This window comes from Patiria miniata, unplaced genomic scaffold (genome assembly GCF_015706575.1).
Source record: "Patiria miniata isolate m_02_andy unplaced genomic scaffold, ASM1570657v1 HiC_scaffold_19, whole genome shotgun sequence".
In the NCBI taxonomy this organism is placed as follows: Eukaryota; Metazoa; Echinodermata; class Asteroidea; order Valvatida; family Asterinidae; genus Patiria; species Patiria miniata.
In genome coordinates, this window is record NW_024037057.1 from 11,032,849 (window position 1) to 11,053,680 (window position 20,832).

The 20,832-nt window shown below is 40.5% G+C and overlaps 2 protein-coding genes across 4 annotated transcripts in view; both read right to left on the reverse strand.

The window, feature by feature from the left end:
- LOC119725783 (kinesin-like protein KIF27) overlaps positions 1 to 3,748 on the reverse strand; it is a 34,538-nt gene extending 30,790 nt beyond the window's left edge. For all 3 annotated transcript variants that reach the window (XM_038197356.1, XM_038197355.1, XM_038197357.1), the window contains exons 1-3: positions 3,686 to 3,748; positions 2,067 to 2,193; positions 541 to 678 (exon numbers count right to left, since the gene is read on the reverse strand). In XM_038197356.1, coding sequence (XP_038053284.1) covers positions 541 to 678; positions 2,067 to 2,099 — 171 coding nt within the window. In that variant the 5' untranslated portion in view covers positions 2,100 to 2,193; positions 3,686 to 3,748. The remainder of the gene's footprint in view (positions 1 to 540; positions 679 to 2,066; positions 2,194 to 3,685) is intronic.
- A 3,130-nt stretch (positions 3,749 to 6,878) lies between these two features.
- LOC119725784 (SAP30-binding protein-like) lies at positions 6,879 to 20,283 on the reverse strand. The gene is made up of 8 exons (XM_038197358.1): positions 20,106 to 20,283; positions 16,649 to 16,768; positions 15,529 to 15,644; positions 14,665 to 14,811; positions 11,226 to 11,302; positions 10,452 to 10,564; positions 9,106 to 9,339; positions 6,879 to 7,883 (listed from the first exon to the last, which is right to left on the reverse strand). The coding sequence occupies exons 2-8, from the start codon at positions 16,752 to 16,754 to the stop codon at positions 7,633 to 7,635; spliced, it is 1,044 nt and encodes a 347-aa protein (XP_038053286.1). The 5' UTR covers positions 16,755 to 16,768; positions 20,106 to 20,283; the 3' UTR covers positions 6,879 to 7,632.
- Positions 20,284 to 20,832: the final 549 nt, after the last annotated feature.

The window sequence follows — 20,832 nt, forward strand, 5'->3', positions numbered from 1 at the left end:
TTGACTTGTGATTGACTTGTGATTGACTTGTGATTGACTTGTGATTGACTTGTGATTGCCTTGTGATTGACTTGTGATTGACTTGTGACTGGCTTGAGATTGACTTGTGATTGACTTGTGATTGACTTGTGATCGACTTGTGACTGACTTGTGACTGACTTGTGATTGACTTGTGATTGACTTGTGATTGACTTGTGACTGACTTGTGATTGACTTGTGATTGACTTGTGACTGACTTGTGACTGACTTGTGATTGACTTGTGATTGACTTGTGATTGACTTGTGATAGACTTGTGATTGACTTGTGATTGACTTGTGATTGACTTGTGATTGACTTGTGATTGACTTGTGATTGACTTGTGATTGACTTGTGATTGACTTGTGATTGACTTGTGATTGACTTATGATTGACTTGTGATTGATTTGTGATTGACATGTGATTGACTTGTGATTGACTTGTGATTGACTTGTGATTGACTTGTGACTGACTTGCGATTACCTAATACTCGATTTGTGATTGGCATACAATAAATCTCAAACCTGGTTTATCTTTGAAGACAAAACATGGTCAAACGTGAATGCGCGATCCCTTCCGACAATCACTTGATTGGAGTTAAGAATCACGCGCACACAACTCTCGTGATGATGCAGCTTCTCTTGAGGAAGAAATGGGCGGATCTAAACAAAAAAGAAAACAAATTTGGGACGAAAAAAAAAAAGCTTTTAATTTCAGATATGCTAATAACATTCTTTGCAAGATATTTGCCAAGCTATGAAGAAGACAGACCCCAAAAAGTGAGTTACATTAACATGAACCCTCCTTTGCAAACATACATTCTGCGCCAAGTTGTCCTTTCAATCAAAATCAGTCAAGAGACTATTCTCAACAGTTAAGAGCTCCCAGTCTACATAAAGCAGGATTGGCTGGCTGTGACTGTGTATGTAACTTGATGCAGCTATGCTTTGACTGTAGGTGATTGATAAGCCAGCTGTGCCTACCAGTCACCTGCTTTTGTCTGTTGACTGAGTTTGACTAGTCACAGTGCTTGCTTGAAATATGATCTGACTGTTGGTGACTAGCCTGTGTAAAAGGCATGGCAGGGAAGAGGATTGATTTTTGACTGTCTGTGACTGTTCAGACAGCAGGAGGGTTTAATGCTGCTACCAAGCGCTTCATTGCAAAACAAAATACGAATATGTCGGTATGAATTTAAAATCCATATTGAACTCGCTTTCATTATCACTCGGGTGAAAAATTGTCTGGTAGTTTATAAAAGTTGAATTGAGATCTCAAACTTGGCTGGCGACATACTGATGACCAACTTTGATTGAATGAAGGATGTTTGGACTGCTCTAGTTGACTTTTGGGACCGGAGCATGGAGCATGGTTCCATCACTGGTTACCAACAGCAGCCCATCGTAAAGCACCGTGGGAACCAGCGCCTGATTTCATGAAACTCATCGTAACTTACGATGCATTGCAGCATGTCGTATCCCTACAATGCAGTTCTGCGATCCATTTCACAAAACACATTGTTTTATGTACATGTAGTCAGCGTACAGTAAATAGTTGTCTGATATTCAACAAAGAGATGTTGCATCTGATTCTCCTCTCAAAACTTTGTAAAACGTAAAAAAGAAATGGTGGATGTGTAATGTAATTTTAAAGGAAAACAAGCTCTCAGTGGACTGTAAAGCAACTTTGGAATTTCAACAGCAATTTTCCACGCTAATTCATAATTATTCAATGCAATTTCTATTTACAACTTTATACACAATGTCTCAGTTTTCGTTTATGTAATTTTACGGCATAAAACTGGCTAAGAAAAGGACGCTTCTTATTTTGCGATGACCACTAGACACGTCGTAATTTGCGACGTGTTTTAAACCGTTGTCAAGGAACTTTGTGAAATCGGGTGCAGAAACATTCGGTTTTGCGATCATGTTTTGATCAGCGCTTGCACTTTGCTTTTATGCACAGGTGCAAGTGATATAACAAATCAACTGCTAACATTAGTCAACTAATGGTCCTCATCTGAACTTGTTCTCTTCGAGTGCATACTCACCCTAACGGCCACACGGACTGGTACTTCCTGCATTGTTGCCGTTTCAGTGACAAAAGCAGCCAGATTCTACAAAATTACTAAGGATATGGCACCTAGACCATCTCATCATTTTCCCATATAGTTTGTTCTGAAAAGAAAAGAAAATTAAATAAAATAAAATTTATAAAATTTCAATTAAGGGAATGTACAACATTTGCTTTTGCTGCAATTTTCAGAAATAAATGGATTTGGAGGATTAGGCCTAGTTTGTTATAGAAAATATTGTTAAACTGACGGAAAAAATTCCGTACTCGGACGTCACTTTTTTCAATTAATTTTCTAGCGCCAAAAGTTACATCTTTTTATGGTTATTCCTCCACTTTCCCTCCTCTGCTCTCACCCTCTCCTTTCCTCAATTTCTATATCAGTCAGTTACTTCATCGGGATTCGAACCTCTGACGCTTGCTTGATACACGAGACTCTTAACCGCTAGGCCGCGCACGATCGCTGTTGCAATAATCAATCTTTGGACGTATTTGAAGTATCCATTGAAATAAACTAAATATTCATGAGAAAATAAATATTCATAATGACGTATTGCACTATCATTGGCAGGCTCATGCGACGTCATGGTTGTTGATGTCACGTGTATAACGTTCCGCTGTCAATTCAGCCACTACAATCAGTTTTGACCGGCTGCTTCAAGTTAGTTCTCCACGACGTATGCATCCAAAATGTGCTCTAAAAACACATTTTGAGTAAATTTTTTCACCTTTACACAGCTTCCTGGATTTCTCTTGGTTCAAATGACAAGGTGAGGTGACAATTAATATGTTTGGCAGCAGATAAATTGGCATCCGAGTATGGAACTTTTCCCAAACTGACTTGTTTCACGTTTTGGGCTTGTTGTAGATGCAGGAGAAACCAGGAAAACCAATTATGTTCTGAGCATCACCGAATTTGTAAATGCGATAACAAAACTAGAAATTGGACGACAGAGGGCGTTATTGCATAGTTTCGGTGGATTCCTAATTTCGTGCACAACTCCATATAGCAAAAAACACGAACGGTAAATGTTCAATTTTCGGGTCCTAATAATATCACGGCGTCCTTTGACATATCCTGCCGACTACGCCAAATTGTAACGGGCAAGAATACTGCTGAATTTGTCTAAACAGGAACTTGAGTGAGATATGAGGATCTTCGGTCCGTGTTGTGTGAATTGAAAAAAATACGACGAGCCAAGAAAGTTGGTTGCGCGAATACTGGGCAGCTGCAGTGTGAACTTGGGGCATGCACCGCACGATCTTTCCCTACACAGTGTTTCCAAAACGATCACTAAAGTAAAAGTTGTGGAAAGATTTCCATATACTATATAGTATATATACGAAGTTCACTCAACCATAGAGCAAGGACAGACAACACCCTGTGTACAAACCCTATGACTGTATGAGATTGGTTGGACTGAAAAATTATAAGTGTTTTCATGGTTTTCTAAGAAAATGCTTGTATTTTCTCACTGCTCAAATTGACTTTGATGACATGAAATTGCTATCTGGGGCTTGTTAGTCAATACAGAGGAAAATTAGTGAACTTCGTAAATGGAAATCTTTCCACCATGAAAAATTTAGAACGTTTACCTCGGCATCGGTGTCGATATCAACAAAATGTGTCAAAGGTTGCACAAAGGGCGCCCTCTATATCATTCTAAAATTTAGACTGACACAGAGGGCGCTCTTTCGGTCAGTTTAATTTTCATCAGGTTCATTTGAGGGCGCACTACACAAATAGTGGTCCCCACTTAAGAATTTTTGTCAACAGGGAAAAAAAGGTATTTCTTGGCTCGTCCACTGAACGAGTGCTCTGGTTTTGTTCAGGAGTTAGGCCGGTTGTCAGTAGACTTTAACTTAAATTAAGCCGGTTTTTTTTTCTGTACGCTGGTGACCAAGCTTTGTGTAGCGCGCCCTCTTTTGAAAGATCATTTAAGTACTACGGGCTTAATTTCGGTTTGTTTTTTTCGCGCAAATTACATTGTTATGGTTATATCATTTTAATTAAATAACCATTTCTCCCGAAATACAATACCATTGTGTTATATGTGACGACAAATATATAAGTAAAATTTCAGCTTGTTACAATAGTTATTTCGTGAGTTATCGTCCGGAAACCAAGTCCGTTGTTTTCATTCCATTAAAGTTGACTTCAATTCGGCCGGGTTGCGTTTTTCGTTAATACAACACTACATTTTTATTATTTTTGTCAAATGACCATTTTTCCTGAAATTCAACAGAAATGTGTTACATAGCACCAAAAAAAAAAAAATTAATGACAACCTTAATTTCCATCCATGTATAATGTTTGGGGAATTTGTACTGAACACATGTCCAAAAGTTGAGATATAGACCTCCATAAAGTTCGGGATTTGACCTCATTATCGCGTTCGCTGCGGACTGACTGGGTATGCGCGGGGTGGCAGGTAATTCTGTCCCCCCTGGTAAATGTGTCCCCCCGGACAGATTTACTGGGTCGTGACCCTGTAAATCTGTCCGGGGGACACTTTTACCTAGGTAAACCTGTCCCCCTCTAGGTAAATCTGTCCCCCTGCACGACGTTAAATGTGTCCCCCCTGGTAAATGTGTCCCGTGCAACGTCACAAGTCTAGCACCCAGACTGTATATTAGTAAAGTTATTAACTTTTTTTGCGCGGCGCCTTGCTAAATTCGGGAATGGTGCTTACGTCAAAGCACAACTCCCGTTTTGATGACGACTTCGGGAGCGAGCGAATTGCATGGTGGGCAAAAAAAGACTTGAAATGCACATTTATATTAAGCCGCATGGTAGCAAAAATAAAGACAAAATGGAACTCGAACGAGCAAGGAACACGGACCAAGGAGTTCGTTCTTAATTATTCCTCCATGAACACACACACACACACACCCATGCATGACGCTGGGAACACAAATCAGAATGCTTGCAAGACCATGCGGGAAGTGTTACATAACACATTCTTGGATGTCCCTCACTGCGCTATTAATAGGCTTGGTAATACAGCCCGAGGAAAAGTAAGCTCAGCGGACACATCACATCAGCATGTATCGTGCTCATGTAACGTGCTCTGTAACGTGCTCAACTGTCCGCCGAATCCTACTGAGGGCGTGCGCGCTAGCCGTATAGGTTGAGTATTACTACGCGTGCCTTTTCTGCTTTCTTGCAGAAACATAGATCGGTTGATTAACATCTAAACGTTAATTTCATTTTGATAATCATTGAGGAAGGGTGGAAAAATCTAAAAATGTATACCCTGTGCGCTGAATTCATTATAATAACATCAATATAACAACTTATGCGTGCAAAACCAGGGGGGACAGAATTACCTGGAGGGGGACAGAATTAACGGGACAGGGGGGACACTTTTACCTAGGTAATTCTGTCCCCCCGGACACTTTTACCGGGGGACAGAATTACCGTCCACACGGGCCAAGGCCCTCCGAGGGGCAGTCAAGTGAAAAATAATACACACAGAGAGAAACTCGGCACAAAGTTGTAGCGTATATCGCATTTTTCTCCCCAATATTAGGGTGGCTACAGACTTCAAACTTGCTGGAGGTTGTTGCCACAATAACAAACTTTCCATCCATGTATAATGTTTGGGGATTTTGCAATGAATGAACACACGTCCAAAAGTTGAGATATAGACCTCCAGATTTGCGCGGGCCAAGGCCCTCCGAGGAGCAGTCAAGTGAAAAATAGTATATACACAGATAAAAACTCGGCAGCAAACTGTAGCGTATATCGCATTTTCTCCACGAGATTTGGGTCTACAGACTTTAAACTTGCTGGACGTTTTGCCACAATAACAAGCTTTTTATCCATGTATAATGTTTGGGGAATTTGTACTGAACACATATCCAAGGTTGAGATATACACCTCCAGGTATGCGTGGACCCAAGGCCCCGCCTCCGAGGGGCAGTCAAGTGAAAAATAGTATACACAGATAAAAACTCGGCACAAAGTTGTAGCGTATATCGCATTTCCTCCACGAGATTTGGGTCTACAGACTTCAAACTTGCTGGAGGTTGTTGCCACAAGTTTTTTGTGTACGTTGGTGACCACGTTTTGTGTAGCGCGCCCTCTTTTGAAAGAACATTTTAGTTGGCTTCTTCGCTCGTTCTCCCGCCCTGCAAACATGACGCTGGGATACTCTGATGAATTCACGCTCTGATTGGTTGGATTTTGCGTGACCTGTGACCTGCGCGTCATCCCGGTCATGACTCTGAACGGTTTGAAACGGCCGTTAAGACTGATTCATTACTCTTTTATTCCAGTTTAGAGATGTTTTTTTTTCATTGAAAAGCGTTATAATGTAGGAAATTCTGTAAAACTTATCTGTGTTGCAAATTTACAATTCCCGTCACTTGCTCGGGCTCCGTTTCGAATCACGAACGGTCAGATCGCATTATGCGGCGCTCAAAATTTGTCCACATGGTCCGCAATGAAAGAGAAATAGTGCATCCGGTATGGAACGTGTGCATTTCTATGGGAAGTTTTCGGATAGCATTTGCGCACATTGTCTAATACTGCGGTCTTAACTGCAGCTGCAGCCAGATGCTTTATACATAGGTCATAGGCCACTTCCTTCACAAGATTCTGTGAAGCTCATCAGAGTATCCCAGCGTCCTGTTTGCAGGGCGGGGGGTACGAGCGAAGTGCATTTGGCAAAATGGGACATCGATCTTATCGCTGTATTCTGATTCCAAATTATTTACTTTAAATTGTTAGCTTCTTAAACGTAGTTTAGACTTTCATTAGAGAAACAAAGACATATATACAATATTCTTTTCTGTAATCTTTTTCATTTATTAGATGCATGTACATGCAAATGTAATTAGTGACAAACACAAGTTATAATGTACTACATAATAAAAGCTAACAAGATATACAATCTCAATCACTTTCTCTGTTTTCATTCAAAAACAAAACACGAGAAGTTTTCCCAGCTAAAAAATTTGTTGTACAAAAAGGTTCTTATCTGTGCATGACTATCGACTATCAACCAGGTTTTATATGCAAGCAAAATGCTGGGCACCAGTTGAAAGTGATATAAATAATAGTACAATTTTCATTGGCGACCACTTTTTAATGCGCAGAATAACAGAAAAAAGCATAGGAAATTTTATAAAAAACTGGGGACCAGTCACGGGTGATATAGAAACCATTACATTTTAGCTGGTAACCTATTTTTGCTAAGCATATATTTCCCATGCTAGGAAATATTAGCTGGGGACCAGTCACAGGTGATATACAAACCATTACGTTTTAGCTGGCAACCTATTTTTGCTAAGCATATATTTCCCATGCTTAGGAAAAATAAGCGGAGGACCAGTCACAGGTGATAAAGAAACCATAACATTTTAGCTGGTAACCTATTTTTGCTAAGCATATATTTTCCATGCTTAGGAAATATTAGCCGGGGACCAGTCACGGGGGATGTAAAAACCACTACATTGTAGCTGGTAACCTATTTGTCTAAGCAAATATTTCCCATGGTTAGCATATTGGCCAAAAAGTGTCCTCAATCAATGGTGTATCATTTGTCCAACTTTGGCTTTTTCAAAACTCCAACGGAAGAAATGACGGTGGTTTTTGTGACGGTCGGCGCTGGTATAACGGGAGCCATGGTGACGGGGTTGGTTACTAAGGCACTCATCATGCTGACCTGGGGTCTGGTTACCATGGTGATAGGGAATGGCTGGATGGGGGTAGGTAGTGGTAGAAGTGGTCGAATTGTGTCCGTTGGAACGACGCCCCATTTTGATTTACGCTTCCTTTCTGGTTCGTCTGCGAAAAAAAAAACCCATTTCAAACAATGTATAGCAATAAATAATGTGACGCTTATTTTTCACTTCACACCAAAGTCTCACAGCACTTCATAAGTATTACCCCTGTTCATCATGCCATGAGGTATCAACCCTCACAGGTACCCATATATATTCCTGGGTGGAGAGAGGTAATTGTAGTAAAGTGTCTTGCCCAAGAACACAAGCACACTAGCAACTGTAATTCACAATATAAATATCAAAGGCACCCATTTATACTCGTGGTTGGAGGTACGCAATTGTAGTAAAGTGTCTTGCCCAAGAACACAAGCGAAGTAGCAACTGCAATTTACAATATAATAATCACAGGTACCCATATATACTTCTGGGTGGAGAGGCAATTGAAGTAAAGTGTCTTGCCCAAGAACACAAGCACACCGGCAACTCCAATTTGCAATATACTTATCACAGGTACCTATTTATATTCTTTGGTAGAGAGAAGCAATTGTAGTAAAGTGTCTTGCCCAAGAACACAAGCACAGGCAACTGCAATTTGCAATATGATTATCACAGATCCCCATTTATACTCCTGGATGGAGAGGCAATTGTAGTAAAGTGTCTTGCCCAAGAACACAAGCACAATATGCGACTGCATCAATATGATCATCCGCCTGTACATTTACTTGAAAACCATCAAATATTTAATTTAAAATCTAGTCAAAAAGTAAGAAATACAGGGTGAGCAAAAAAATTGAATCCCAAATATCTGGACCAATGTTTTACTGAAGTCCTACTTTAAAAATATAGGATACGAAAGCCCGATTCATAAGCTTTCTTTTAGTACAAGAATCATTCAAATTACTCATGTACTTTTCAAGTTATGGAATTTGAGACACGACCAGTGTTTTGAGGTTCTGCCCACGGATCACAAAAAAGTAAGTGTTCTTTCAGCAAAACGAAAACAAATCACATAGGGATGTGTGTGAATGGTTTTCGTTTTGCTGGAAGAACGCACACCTTTTTGTGATCCGTGGACAGAACCTTAAAACGGTGGTTGTGTTTAAAATTCTGGAACTTGAAAAGTACATGTGAATGATTCTTGTACTAACAAAGGTTATGAATTGGGCTTTTATATCCTAGATTTTGAAAGTGCTACATGCAGAACTTCATAAAAGCAATAGTCCTGACATTTTGGTTTCATTTTTTTCACTCACTCTGTGTACACAAAATTTTAAGCTACATACCTGAAGTAGTGGCTGGTAACGAATGGCTAGTCGTGATGGACAGTAGCGGTACTGCGGTGGTTGCAGGTTGTGTAGTCACAGCTGTAGATGTTGTAGTTGCTACCCCTGCAGTTGTTGTGACCGTCGGGGCTAATGCTGATAATGACTTTTTGGCCATCCCCATCTTGAATTCTACTTTGGTTCGTTCTTTCTTTTCCTTTTCACGTTTGGCCATATCTTCCTTTTGTACTTTAGCTGTAAAAATCAAAGGTATAGAAGGAATACAGTTGAAAGTCAGTGCAGTCAAAAATAAGTAGAGTGTGGCCTAGTGGTTAGGGTTTGTGACTCATATTGAAAAGGTCAGGGGTTCGAATCCTGCTGCTGGCCATTCAGTGTGTCCCTGGGCAAGCTACTTCATACCAATTTGCCTCTCACTACCATTAACACAACACTGCGCTGAACCACAACACTGCGCTGAACCCTGCGCAGCGTTTTTAAAAAAACTTTACAACAACTCCTCAACTGCTGCCCTCTGGGCAGCAGGTACTTTCCTGCACTACGCAAGACCCTATTCATAGCAATACAACAAAAAGCCACGTGCCAGACAGTGTCCAGACAGTGCGCTGGAAAGATAATTGACTGGCGGCTGTGGTATGCAGTTATGAAGGGAGATGACTGTGTCAAGTTACAGGTCTTTGTTGATGTTTCAATGAGACTTGGCAGGAGGCCTGGTCGAAAGTTTGTTAACACGGCCTGGGTGTAGCCCTGGCTGCAAAGTTCATTGAACCAGCTGATTTGGCAAGGGTTGAATGAGGATTAGATAGGAGGTGAACGTTATTGGCCCTCAACTTTTTTTTTTTTCAAAAAAAAAATCGGTTACCTGGGGCCTAAAGGGTAGCAGGTCACTCTGCGCAGGGTTAAGGGGAGTGTGGTCTAGTGGTTTGGGATTGTGACTCGTATTTAAAAGGTCAGGGGTTCGAATCCTACTGCTAGCCATATATTGTGTCCTCAGGCAAGCTACTTCACACCAACTTGTCTCTCTACCCACTACCTTCTCAACCAATCACAGAACACAACGCTGATTACCTAATGGGAGTGTGCCACATTGGTTAGGGTTTGTGACTCGTGATCAGAGGGTCAGGGGTTCGAATCCAGCTGCTGGTCATATGTTGTGTCCTAGGGCAAGCCACTTTACCGTACTTGCCTCTCCCCACCCAGGGGTATAAATGGGTACCAGTATTAGCTGGGGAGTAACCTGCGATGGCCTGGCATCCAAGGGGAGTAGAACTGTTCTCAGTTGTTTCATGCCACGGAAATGGGTGATAACACAACCACAGTTCGAAGTTGCTTTTAGTTGGAACACTTACCGAGCGCTTCGTAGTAGGAACTTTCATCCCAGCCATGAGGGTTGAAGACGTCACTCGGGAAATTGCTGCCTTGCTCATCAATGTGGAGATACGTAATCAGCTTTTCATAAATACTGCAACCGAAAAAACAATGAAACGTTTGTGAGGCGTTCCGGAAAAATGAGACGTATCTAGGATGAGGTCCAAATGAAAATTTACTGGTATCAGGAAAGAGAATACAATTCTCCTTGCAGTACTGTTTGTTGCACTTGAATCGGATATTCCATTGACAAGTTATGGCTGTTTAAAGTTCCCATTTATCAACATGTCAAAAAAGTAGAATGCTGAGAAAAAGGCCTTGAAATGTTTCAAATTTTTCCTTAAAAACTCTTGTTTTCCAAAATTTTATATTTTTTTTCTCTAAAATATATGTAGTAGACATACCAAAAAGTACAAACATCAATAAATCTGAAAATTGTAAACAATCACCCAACTTGTTTTTGTTTTTTGTTTTGTTGTTGGGATTTTGTGTCACTACTGCCCGTGCCCAGTTCCGTTTCTGAAAGTGTACGTAAAGAGCCCTCTATTGATTGCCATCTGCTCCGTTCACAAGTACCCCCTCACTGGCAAAGAAAGTACAGTTGGGGGTGACCGACCGACGCCATCTTGCCTGACTGAAATTCATTTGCCGCGAAGCGCGGCCACTGCGTGTACATAGCACAAATCCCCTAGTACGCAACAACCCTCACATAGTTAAAATGCCGCACTGCCGATAACTTTGCGACTCTGACTTACCTAGGGTTCCGTAAATCTTTCCGTGCCTGAATGCGGTTCAGATTGAAGCGTTTCTTGTAGAAATTTGAAATCTTATCCTGAAACGCACCAAAAACATAAACAAAATGTCGGTATGAGTACATACAGTGTACATGGGTACAGACCAGTAAATCAACTGTCATAGATGTCAGTGATAATTACGTGTACTTCCAAAAATCATTTTTAAAATACACACAATTGTCCAAGGTGTTTGAGACACACATCAAATTAAAGCATACTTTATCATCTTTAATTTTCTGTTAAATTTTCAGGGGTTAATCTGAAGACTTTTGGGACAAAATTCCATCCAAAGATGATAACCCCTAATAGCAGTCCTGTAACCAATTGCCTTTTTGAAAAATGATGCCTCACTCCATTGCAAAATAGAGCAATTTTAGTGCCCAATTTCATCCAAATTTCACAGAAGTTGAGCTCGCAGTCCTGTGCACAGCTTTCAACCTTCTTTTTTACAAACCTCGAGTTCATAGCCCACAAAATGCTCTAATAGCAAAAAATTATTTCTTTTGAGTACGATTATGAGTAAAAGTACATTCTCACGAATACATGTACGACTCAAAAAATATTCTTCAGTATGAGTTAGTGGTGAGATTCAAATCCGGATTTTTGGACATTCGGTTTGAATTCCACTTTTTCGTTTGATTAAAAAAAAACCAGATACTCAAAACCGACTTGAAAAAAATTTCAGCCTACAAGTTTTCGTGACACACGCTAACAACTGGAACATCCTCCAATTTGCTCCATGATCTCTGATTGTAACTGCATTCACAAGCCAGTGGTCTTCTTGGTATATGAAAAGCCTGCCCATTCGACTTATCAGAGAGTTCCCATCCATTTTGTCAACATTACACATCTGGAGTGTTTTTGTAAAGGCCCAGTGGTCATTGAATCCTGCAAACTATACCCAGTCATTGGGAGGGCATTTCGTGCGGCACCTCACTCGTCACTTTTTGTTGGCGTGACTGTGAGCTGAATGGGAACTTCCAGTGAAATCAGATAATGGTTACTCAGTTTAAAGGGAAAATACAACATTTGCTTTTGCTGTTATTTCCAGAAATAAATGGATTTGGAGGATTAGTGTGCTATTGAAAACATTGTTCAACTACCGTAATTTTCGGAATATAAGCCGCGGCTTATACGTTGATTTTGCCCATGAAAATGTTTACTGCGGCTTATACACAGGGCGGCTTATACGCCGAGCCTTGAAGAATAAAAATGACATTTACATGTGTATTTAATGTTGTGGTATAAGAAGAGATGTGTTGCTGAAATACAGTGTAATTATCAATTAAGAAAGTCATTAACAAACCGAAAGCACGTCCCACAAAAAGGTACCGAGCGGTAAAAACGTACGGCTAGTAAAAGCTATCTCTTCGACATCAACAACCGGCCGTACGTGATGCTGCATGCATGCTGCATGGATTCCCCATGGACCACACCATTTGTGGTAATAAAGGGGTGTACTTTCTTGGGGAACAATAATTACCAATATTTTCCCTGTTTAAAAAATGAAAAAAAGACAACTAATACTTTTTATGGAGTTCGAAACATATCTTAATTTGATAATCAGTTGTTCAACATCACAATATATTTTTTTTCTTGAAATGTATTCAAGAAATGATGTAAAACTCAAAACAGGGGTGAAATCACCCCTTATGAAATTAATGGCTTCGTCCACAAAAATTTCAGCATCGTGTTGACTGTTTTCGAAGAAAATTACGATCCAAACTTGAATTTTTGACGTTACTACTCATTAGTAATCACAACAATTTGATAAGTTTTGCTGTAAAAACGGACTTGTTTATTCTTAGGGCAAAACAACTCAGCGTCTGTTGCCACAAAGCAGGATTTGTAGCACTCCAGTCTGACGACACATGGTGGGTTGCATGCTCTTTCAAGTGCTGGGGGAAAATGTTATCATTCGCCGGCGCAGGCTCACTGACGAGCCAGCCGGCAGCAATTCCCATTTTTTATTTCTTATCATCAATTTCCATATTTGTTTGTAATAGTATCGACTGTAAATGATTTGATATAACTTTTGTGGCCCTTTTTTATAGCTTTCGTAGTGTAAATGGAAATGGTTCAGAGCATTTTGACTAGAATTTGGAGGCCTTACAAAATTTAAACCGCTGCGGTCGGTGCGGCTTATACGCCGGTGCGGCTTATACGCCGACTTCAAATCTTAATTTGCAGATTTTTGCGTGCTGCGGCCTATACGCCGCGCGGCTTATATTCCGAAAATTACGGTAGCTTGTTTCCCGTTTTCCGTTATGAGATGCTGGAAAATCTAAAAAAACAAAACCATGTTTTTGTAGTCTGGTTCCCTGACCCTGGTTAAGATGAGACGTTGCAATTTATAGACTTTGGGGATTGTAAGGTAAGGTGTAATAAACCAACTATGTTCTTGTAGTCTGGTGCCCTGACCCTGGTTAAGATGAGACGTTGCAATTTATAGACTTTGGGGATTGTAAGGTCAGAGAATCAGTCTAGCAGGCTTGTGCCCCTTCACAGAAGGGTAGTCAATTGCAAAGAAAATGCGGAATGACTAAATATGAAAATTAGGAGCAATTTTTGAAACAAGCCAGTTTTCTCCAATGATGGTGGGCTGACCAGCTTTGGAAGTTTTCTTGAAAATGTCAGCACACCAGGAACCACGATTTTACAGGATGCTTTAGATTGTCATTCACTAACAGTCCAGTAAGATATTTCATTATAATTTGATTATTTCATTTTATGATGTTTGCAAATGTTGTATCTTCCCTTTAAAGGGAATGTACAACATTTGCTTTTGCTGCAATTTTCAGAAATGAATGGATTTGGAGGATTAGTATGTTTTAGCAAATATTGTTACACTGACTTGTTTCACGTTTTGGGTTCGTAGATGCTGGAAAAGCCAAGAAGACCAATCATATTCTTGTAGTCTGGTTCCCTGACCGACTTAAGATGAAATGGAGCAATTTATAGACTTTGGGGAATTGTAAGATCAGAGAATCAGTCTAGCAGGCTTGTAGTCTTCACATGTGTGTAATCAATTGCAAAGAAAATGCACACAAACAAAATATAAAAATCTAGGAGCACTTTTTGAAAAAAAGCCAGTTTTCTCCAACGATGGTCGACCGACCAGCATTGGAAAAATACAAGTTTTCTTGAAAATGTCAGCACACCAGGAAGTTTTTACAGGATGCTTTAGACTGTCATTCACTCACAGTCCAGTAAAATATTTCGTTATAATTTGATTATTTCGTTTTATGATGTTTGCAAATGTTGTATCTTCCCTTTAAATAAAAATGTGATAACCGGATTTAGAAATCTCGGATTTCTCACACCACTAGTAGAGTTTGAGTTTGTACGAAAAGGAGTGTGAGTACGACAACATTGCCATGGGGATTTGAGTGTTTGTTACCTGTAAGTGTTTCGAGCATCTGCCCGTCGGTTCTGGGGGGAGCCTCACGTCGCCGTCGTCCATGCTACACGAGCGACGGATACTCTCCGACAACGCAACCGCAGATTCCGAGTTGATTGATGCGTTAAGATAGGCATCGTCTCCTACCTGAACCCAACAACAAGGAATCATTTCAATTAAGAGAAAGAGAAGTTGCGAAAACTTCATCGGGTATTTTTGTTGCAGGGTTCTGAACACTTGGATGTTTGAATACTGCCCTCATGTGATCAAATTTTGGACATCAGCATCAAATTTTGAAGAGAAAAAAATCATACTTTTCAATGTTTTCTCAAACAACATTTCAAGGAAAGTTTGTTAACCCTAGGCCTTTTAGCTACGATATAGCCTCAATCCTGCAAAATCCTGCAATTGGCCTCATGGAAATAAAGCATATAGCCTCAATCCTGCAAATTCCTCCATTATTTCTTGAATATGGTCCGTGGAGGGGTGACCACTGCCTGAATCCTGCGGCAGTGACTGTCAATATGTTAAGGCTAGGCCAGTGACATCCTGGAGCAGTACGGAGGATTTCAAGCATAATCCAGGCCAACTTTATGCATGGCTGAGCAAAAACAACACAATGTCCAGCCCAAGACCTTGACAAAGTGCATCCTACGAAATCAGTAACGCACTTTTGCCATGTAACCTCAATCCTCCAAATTCCTCCACTTTCGCAAAGAGGATTTTGAAGGATTCAGGGCGGTTAGGGTTAACATTTTTCTTCTAACGTTAACAATATTTTCTGCAAATGATTCTGCTGGCTTTTAATTAATAGAATGTTGAATAACCAAATTGGAAAATGGGGGATTTTCCGTGGCAACTTACCTTCGCCAGTCCTTGGATTTGCGGCATTTCGTCATCGCTGATGACATCAGCATCACGGGAGTCTTCCGCGACTTCTGTAGGTAATCTCTCCTCGTCGCCCGCGTACGCCACAAGACCTGCGGACACATGATATGTAAAGACGACTCAGACGAGAGAAACTAGTAGAGCTGGTCTCAGAGTGCACACATTCTATTCAATTGATTCACAATGGCTTTTCACTGGAAGTCTTTTCGTACATGGTCTACACAATGCGCCAGATTCAGCGGTGTTACTGGGTAACCCTATACAACAGCACTGCCCGACTGTCAAGTAACAGCAGTCAGTTAGACAATCAGCAGGACCATTACAAATCAGAAAAAGTACCAGTCAACAGCAATATCAATCGCACAATATTTGGTTGGTAACCTCTCCTTGCTCACACTAGTCTTGTTGACAGGATGATTATCAATGCCATGTGGTGAGGCTGGCTAGACTCACAATATGGATTTTGTTACACAAACATGTGGTTCTTGTCAGAGGGCTGATGTCTGGCTAGGATTTTCAGGGTCATTAGTTTAACCCTAACTCCCCAGGCCTTTTTGCTGGGATGTAGCCTCAATCCTGCAAAATCCTCCAATTGGCCTCATGGAAAAATAGCATGTAGCCTCAATCCTGCAAATTCCTCCATTATTTCTTGAATATGTCCGTGGAGGGCTGACCACTGCCTGAATCCAGCAAAGTCCTGCGGCAGTGACTGTCAATATGTTGAGGCTTGGCCAGAGACATCCTGGAGCAGTGCGGAGGATTTCAAGTACAGTCTAGGCCTAAATGTATTCACGGCTGAACACAAACAACAAAAGACCTTGACACAGTGCATCCTCCAAAATCAGCCACACATCTTTGCCATATGGCCTCAATCCTGCAAAACCCTCCATTTTGCAAAGAGAGTTGGGAGGATTTGGGAAAGTTAGAGTACAAGGAGCACTCACATGGTTATTCGGCTATGTTTGAACGTGGAACTTATGAAATATGAATTAGTTGATTGAAAATGTCACAGTAATTAAACAAAATTAAGCAACTTGACCTTTATTGAGTGTTTAACAAATCTTTTCTCTGCTAGTGAAATTCTAACATAGCCTACCCAGGCTTGCCCTGTTTTCATCTTCCGAGTCTGGTTCCGAATCTTCTCCTCCATAGCTCACGAGCGAGGCAATGGCTGCAGTCGAATCAGTCTTAGTGAGACTCATAGTCCGAAATCAGTCTGTTGAGTGAAAAAAAAAGGAAAATAGTTTCAGGGTAATGGTTGCAGATGAAAAGTTAAGAAAGGCAGTGTATTCCCATTGTTATTCCTCCATGATTTTAGCCGGCTCCGGCTTTCTTTAAGAAAACCAAATTTTGCCAAGAGTTGGACTAGCTCTAGCTACTTCCAAAACTGTATGTAAGTTTTTACAATCTGTCGACTGAGGGCACTTTAATTCTCTTGACCAACTACAATGCGGTGTTCATTCCGAGAGTGTTTTTGTGCCTCGTGGGATGAAATGAAAGCCACGCTGTAGTTGGCCAAGAGAATTAAAACGCCCTCAGTCGAAGCAAATGATTAGAGACAGCCGAGTGCGAGACTCCTGTGATCCTGGTGAATGAAATTCTTGTAAATTTCATATTTTTGTTTGACATTTGAGGGATTTCAACCCACCCTAGCGGTACCTATCCACATCATGATTGTGAAATATTGAGGCCGAACATTTTTTTGACAGGAGAGTTTGGAGATTTGAAACAATTTGAGCATTTTCTGCTACAGCAACTTCTATTGGTCTTTCTTTAAGGATTGTAGGACTAAGGAGTAACTGCAGAATACCCCGCCACTCGGAAATACACCCCTAAATTCTATGGCTACAAAGTTGGAATCACTGGAAAAGAAACAATTCAAGTCCATTGCCAGCTACGCGGATACTGAGCGGGGGTCCCTTGAGAACGAAGCAACACAAAATGAATGGGAGTTGCTGACAAAATTGTAAGTCCAAACCAACTACCCTGTTGCCGGCTACGCAACAGGGTAGTTTCAGGCCCCTCGAAAAGGAAAATTAGCGTGTAAAAGTCAGAGTTTTTGGAAGTAGTTTTGGTACATTGATTTCTTAAGAAAATTACCCTCGGAATTTTATTGAAACTAAAAATTTTTGCATGACGTGAAGGAGAAATATTGTGCCAAAGATTGACCTCTCACTTCCGAGAACTTCCGTGTGGACTTGAAAAACTCGGTCACTCGCTCAAGCATGACAATTTTTAAAATTATTTTGGGGTGGTCATTGGGTAAAATCTTATATTAGGCCTAATACTTAAACAGGAGACTCAAATGGCTTTTGGGAAGGACAACTTTTCCAAATAAATTTGAAGGATTTATTTTCATTTACAAATAAATCACGAAAATGTTCGTTGATAAAACTGTATTAAAATGTGATCCAAACGAGCCTGAATAAATCTAGAATCCATCAGATGTACGCAGGTAAATCTTCGCGTCGTTATCATTTTCGTTCTCACGCAAGTATGTGATGTGAAAATAGACGTGATCCATAAGGGCGACTTTGGAACGAATATAGGTCGTAACTCGTAAGTAAAATTCGTTTTCCCCAATTCCAACTGATTTCTGATCTATTCTGAGGCAATCTTGTCGGTGTTTTTAATAACGAAGTGGCTATCGTTACGGCAGCCGTTGTTTAGCGCCTTCTACGATACTTTTTTGATACGCATGCAGGTATATAATTATTTGTTTCCCCACGTTTTAGCGAGCAGTGCGACAGCTCAGTTGATAGAGGGTAGGATTTTGCACCGCGAGGTTGCGGGTTCGCATCTCAGTTTTGCACTCGAATTTTTTTCCTTTTCTAACCCAAGGCTTTGGAGGATTTTTTTTAAAAGGGAAATAAAGTCCGAATTTCATAACGTTCAAATTCACTTTTTTCCTTCTAATTTTATATTTTCTTCTCATGTTTTTATAAGTTGCAGTCTACCGTAACGATAGACAATGGAAATGCGTTACGGCTGCCGTAACGATTGCCACTGCATTTTAATAAACAGATCTAATACTGTAACCCGCATAAAAGTATACACCAGTTGATACATGTTTGCTTTCTCAATTTAATGATTTCTATTCCTGTCCTTTCATCTTTGCCGTATCCCAATTTTTTGACTTGCCAGCCGGGCTACTTAACATGCTTAAGGAATAGTTTGACTAGCCCGCCGCAGTTTTGACTAGCATTTGGCTAGCGGGCTACTGCTAATTTTGAACACTGATACATGTAGCGCTGAGGTTTATTGAGGGCAATCAACCGTGACACTGTAGCCGGCTACGAGTACGACTACAACATGTACGAGGTGCAGCATAAATCAAGTGGCGGGGTAGGGCCTATTCTGCAATTGTGCCGGTTTGAAAAACCTTACAGTTACAGTTCTGGATTTAAGGCCTAGCATTTGACTAGGCCAGGTACATTCTTTTTGATTATTTAAAGGCAGTGGATATTTTGCCGGAGACGGCAAACCTTTAGTAAACGTTAGTTTGCCGGATATGCACTGAACATGCGCAGTTACTGTTTTTTTGTACTTAAACATTTTCCGGTGACAAATTTTAGTCTGGCTCCATGCCAAAATTATCGTTGTTACCTCGTATTCACAAGATGGGATTCAGACCATTTTATAATTTCGGACTTTATTTCCCTTTTAAAAAAAATCCTCCAGAGCCACAAATCTGAAAAAGAAAATGTAATACTCTGCAAAAAATGTTTGAGACATGTTAAAATAATAAAAGAAGAATATTCTTATTTATTTGGGGATGAGAAAAAAAACTTTAAAATGTGGTGCGGTCGGAATCGAACGCGAGTCATCCCGCTTACAGTCTTTGCTTAACCATTACACCAAACGTGCTCCACAACTTTTGGTGGGAATTTAATACATCTTATAATTCAGCCCTATTTTAACCCTTACCCTACTAGACCCTCCAACGCATGACAAAATGTGCCTCAAGAAAATCTCCTATGTTTTTTGCATGGCCCTCCAATATCTGCCATGTCATTTCAAGGGTAACTGGACAGGCACTCCAATACATGCCACAGAGAACAATGAGAGTCCTCTGATAACAAAGTGAGTGCCCCCAGCTGGTCAGTATCAGGCACCCTCCAGGGCCTCCAACTCCTGCCAATTGGAGCCTTCACTGTTAAGACAAACTATCTGCCAATAAACTGCAGCTGGAGGGCATTGGCATAACCAACTGACATGCAGTAAACTACCCTCAGAGAGTAGGTTAAAGAGTACAGCGCCCTCTGTAGTGTTGATATGGATTGCCGCCGGCAAACCTTTAGTAATCGTTAGTTTGCCGTCATTACCTCCGGCAAAATATCCACTATCTTTTGATTATTTAAAAAGTGAATTTAATATAATAAACTCTGAGATTGAGAACCAGGTATTTCATAGTCTGGTTCCCAAGAGCCAAAGATCCTGACATAAATGTCAGGAATGATGTCAGGGAGCCAGACGGTCAAACATTTTGTCAAAATCGACTGCCGGCGTAACGATAACCACTTGCTAAATGTTCGCGTGGTTGGTTAATTTACCTGTACTCATTTGTTGGAATCACAGCGTTGATGATGAAGAAGATGATGAGAAATGCTTGATCACTGAACGAACACTACGGCGAAAGTAAAACGTTCGTTCATGTCATTTCACACACGCTGTCTAATCGATAGCAGTAATTAGAATGGTTCCCGTCCCCTGATTTAATCATATTCCTCTTGAAATAAGCCAGGAACCAGTCGGTGTTGAAAATAATACGATGGCCCATACACGACACAGCAGTACAACTACTATATTCTTCTCTGCTAATAATATGGCTAGGGCGCCCTCTGTAGGCTAGTTTATCATTATGCCGTAATTGTAGCGAGCGCGCAAAGCACTTTTGACGAATCGATTTCAGATTTTACAAAATAGTACAAATATCACAATTATTGAGGGTACTTCTTTAGATAAAATCACTTTATTCTTATTTTACAAAGAAAATATTAATTTATTATAGGAGACTTTTGAAACATTGGTGGCAGCAGACTGGCTGTCCTTTTTTATTGTTGCGTTATTTCTGAACATGCGCACATTAGTTTAAACATGATGTAAACAATCGAAGAGGACATGGTGTGTATGCTGCCCTCAATCGCCCCAAAACGTCTCCCCAATCTTCGTTTTAACTTTGCTCACCTTGTGTTCAATGACCCCCCCCCCCAAAAAATAATCAATATTATTTACAAGCTGCATGTTCAAATATCAATTCGGTCTTTTTATATTGAAAAA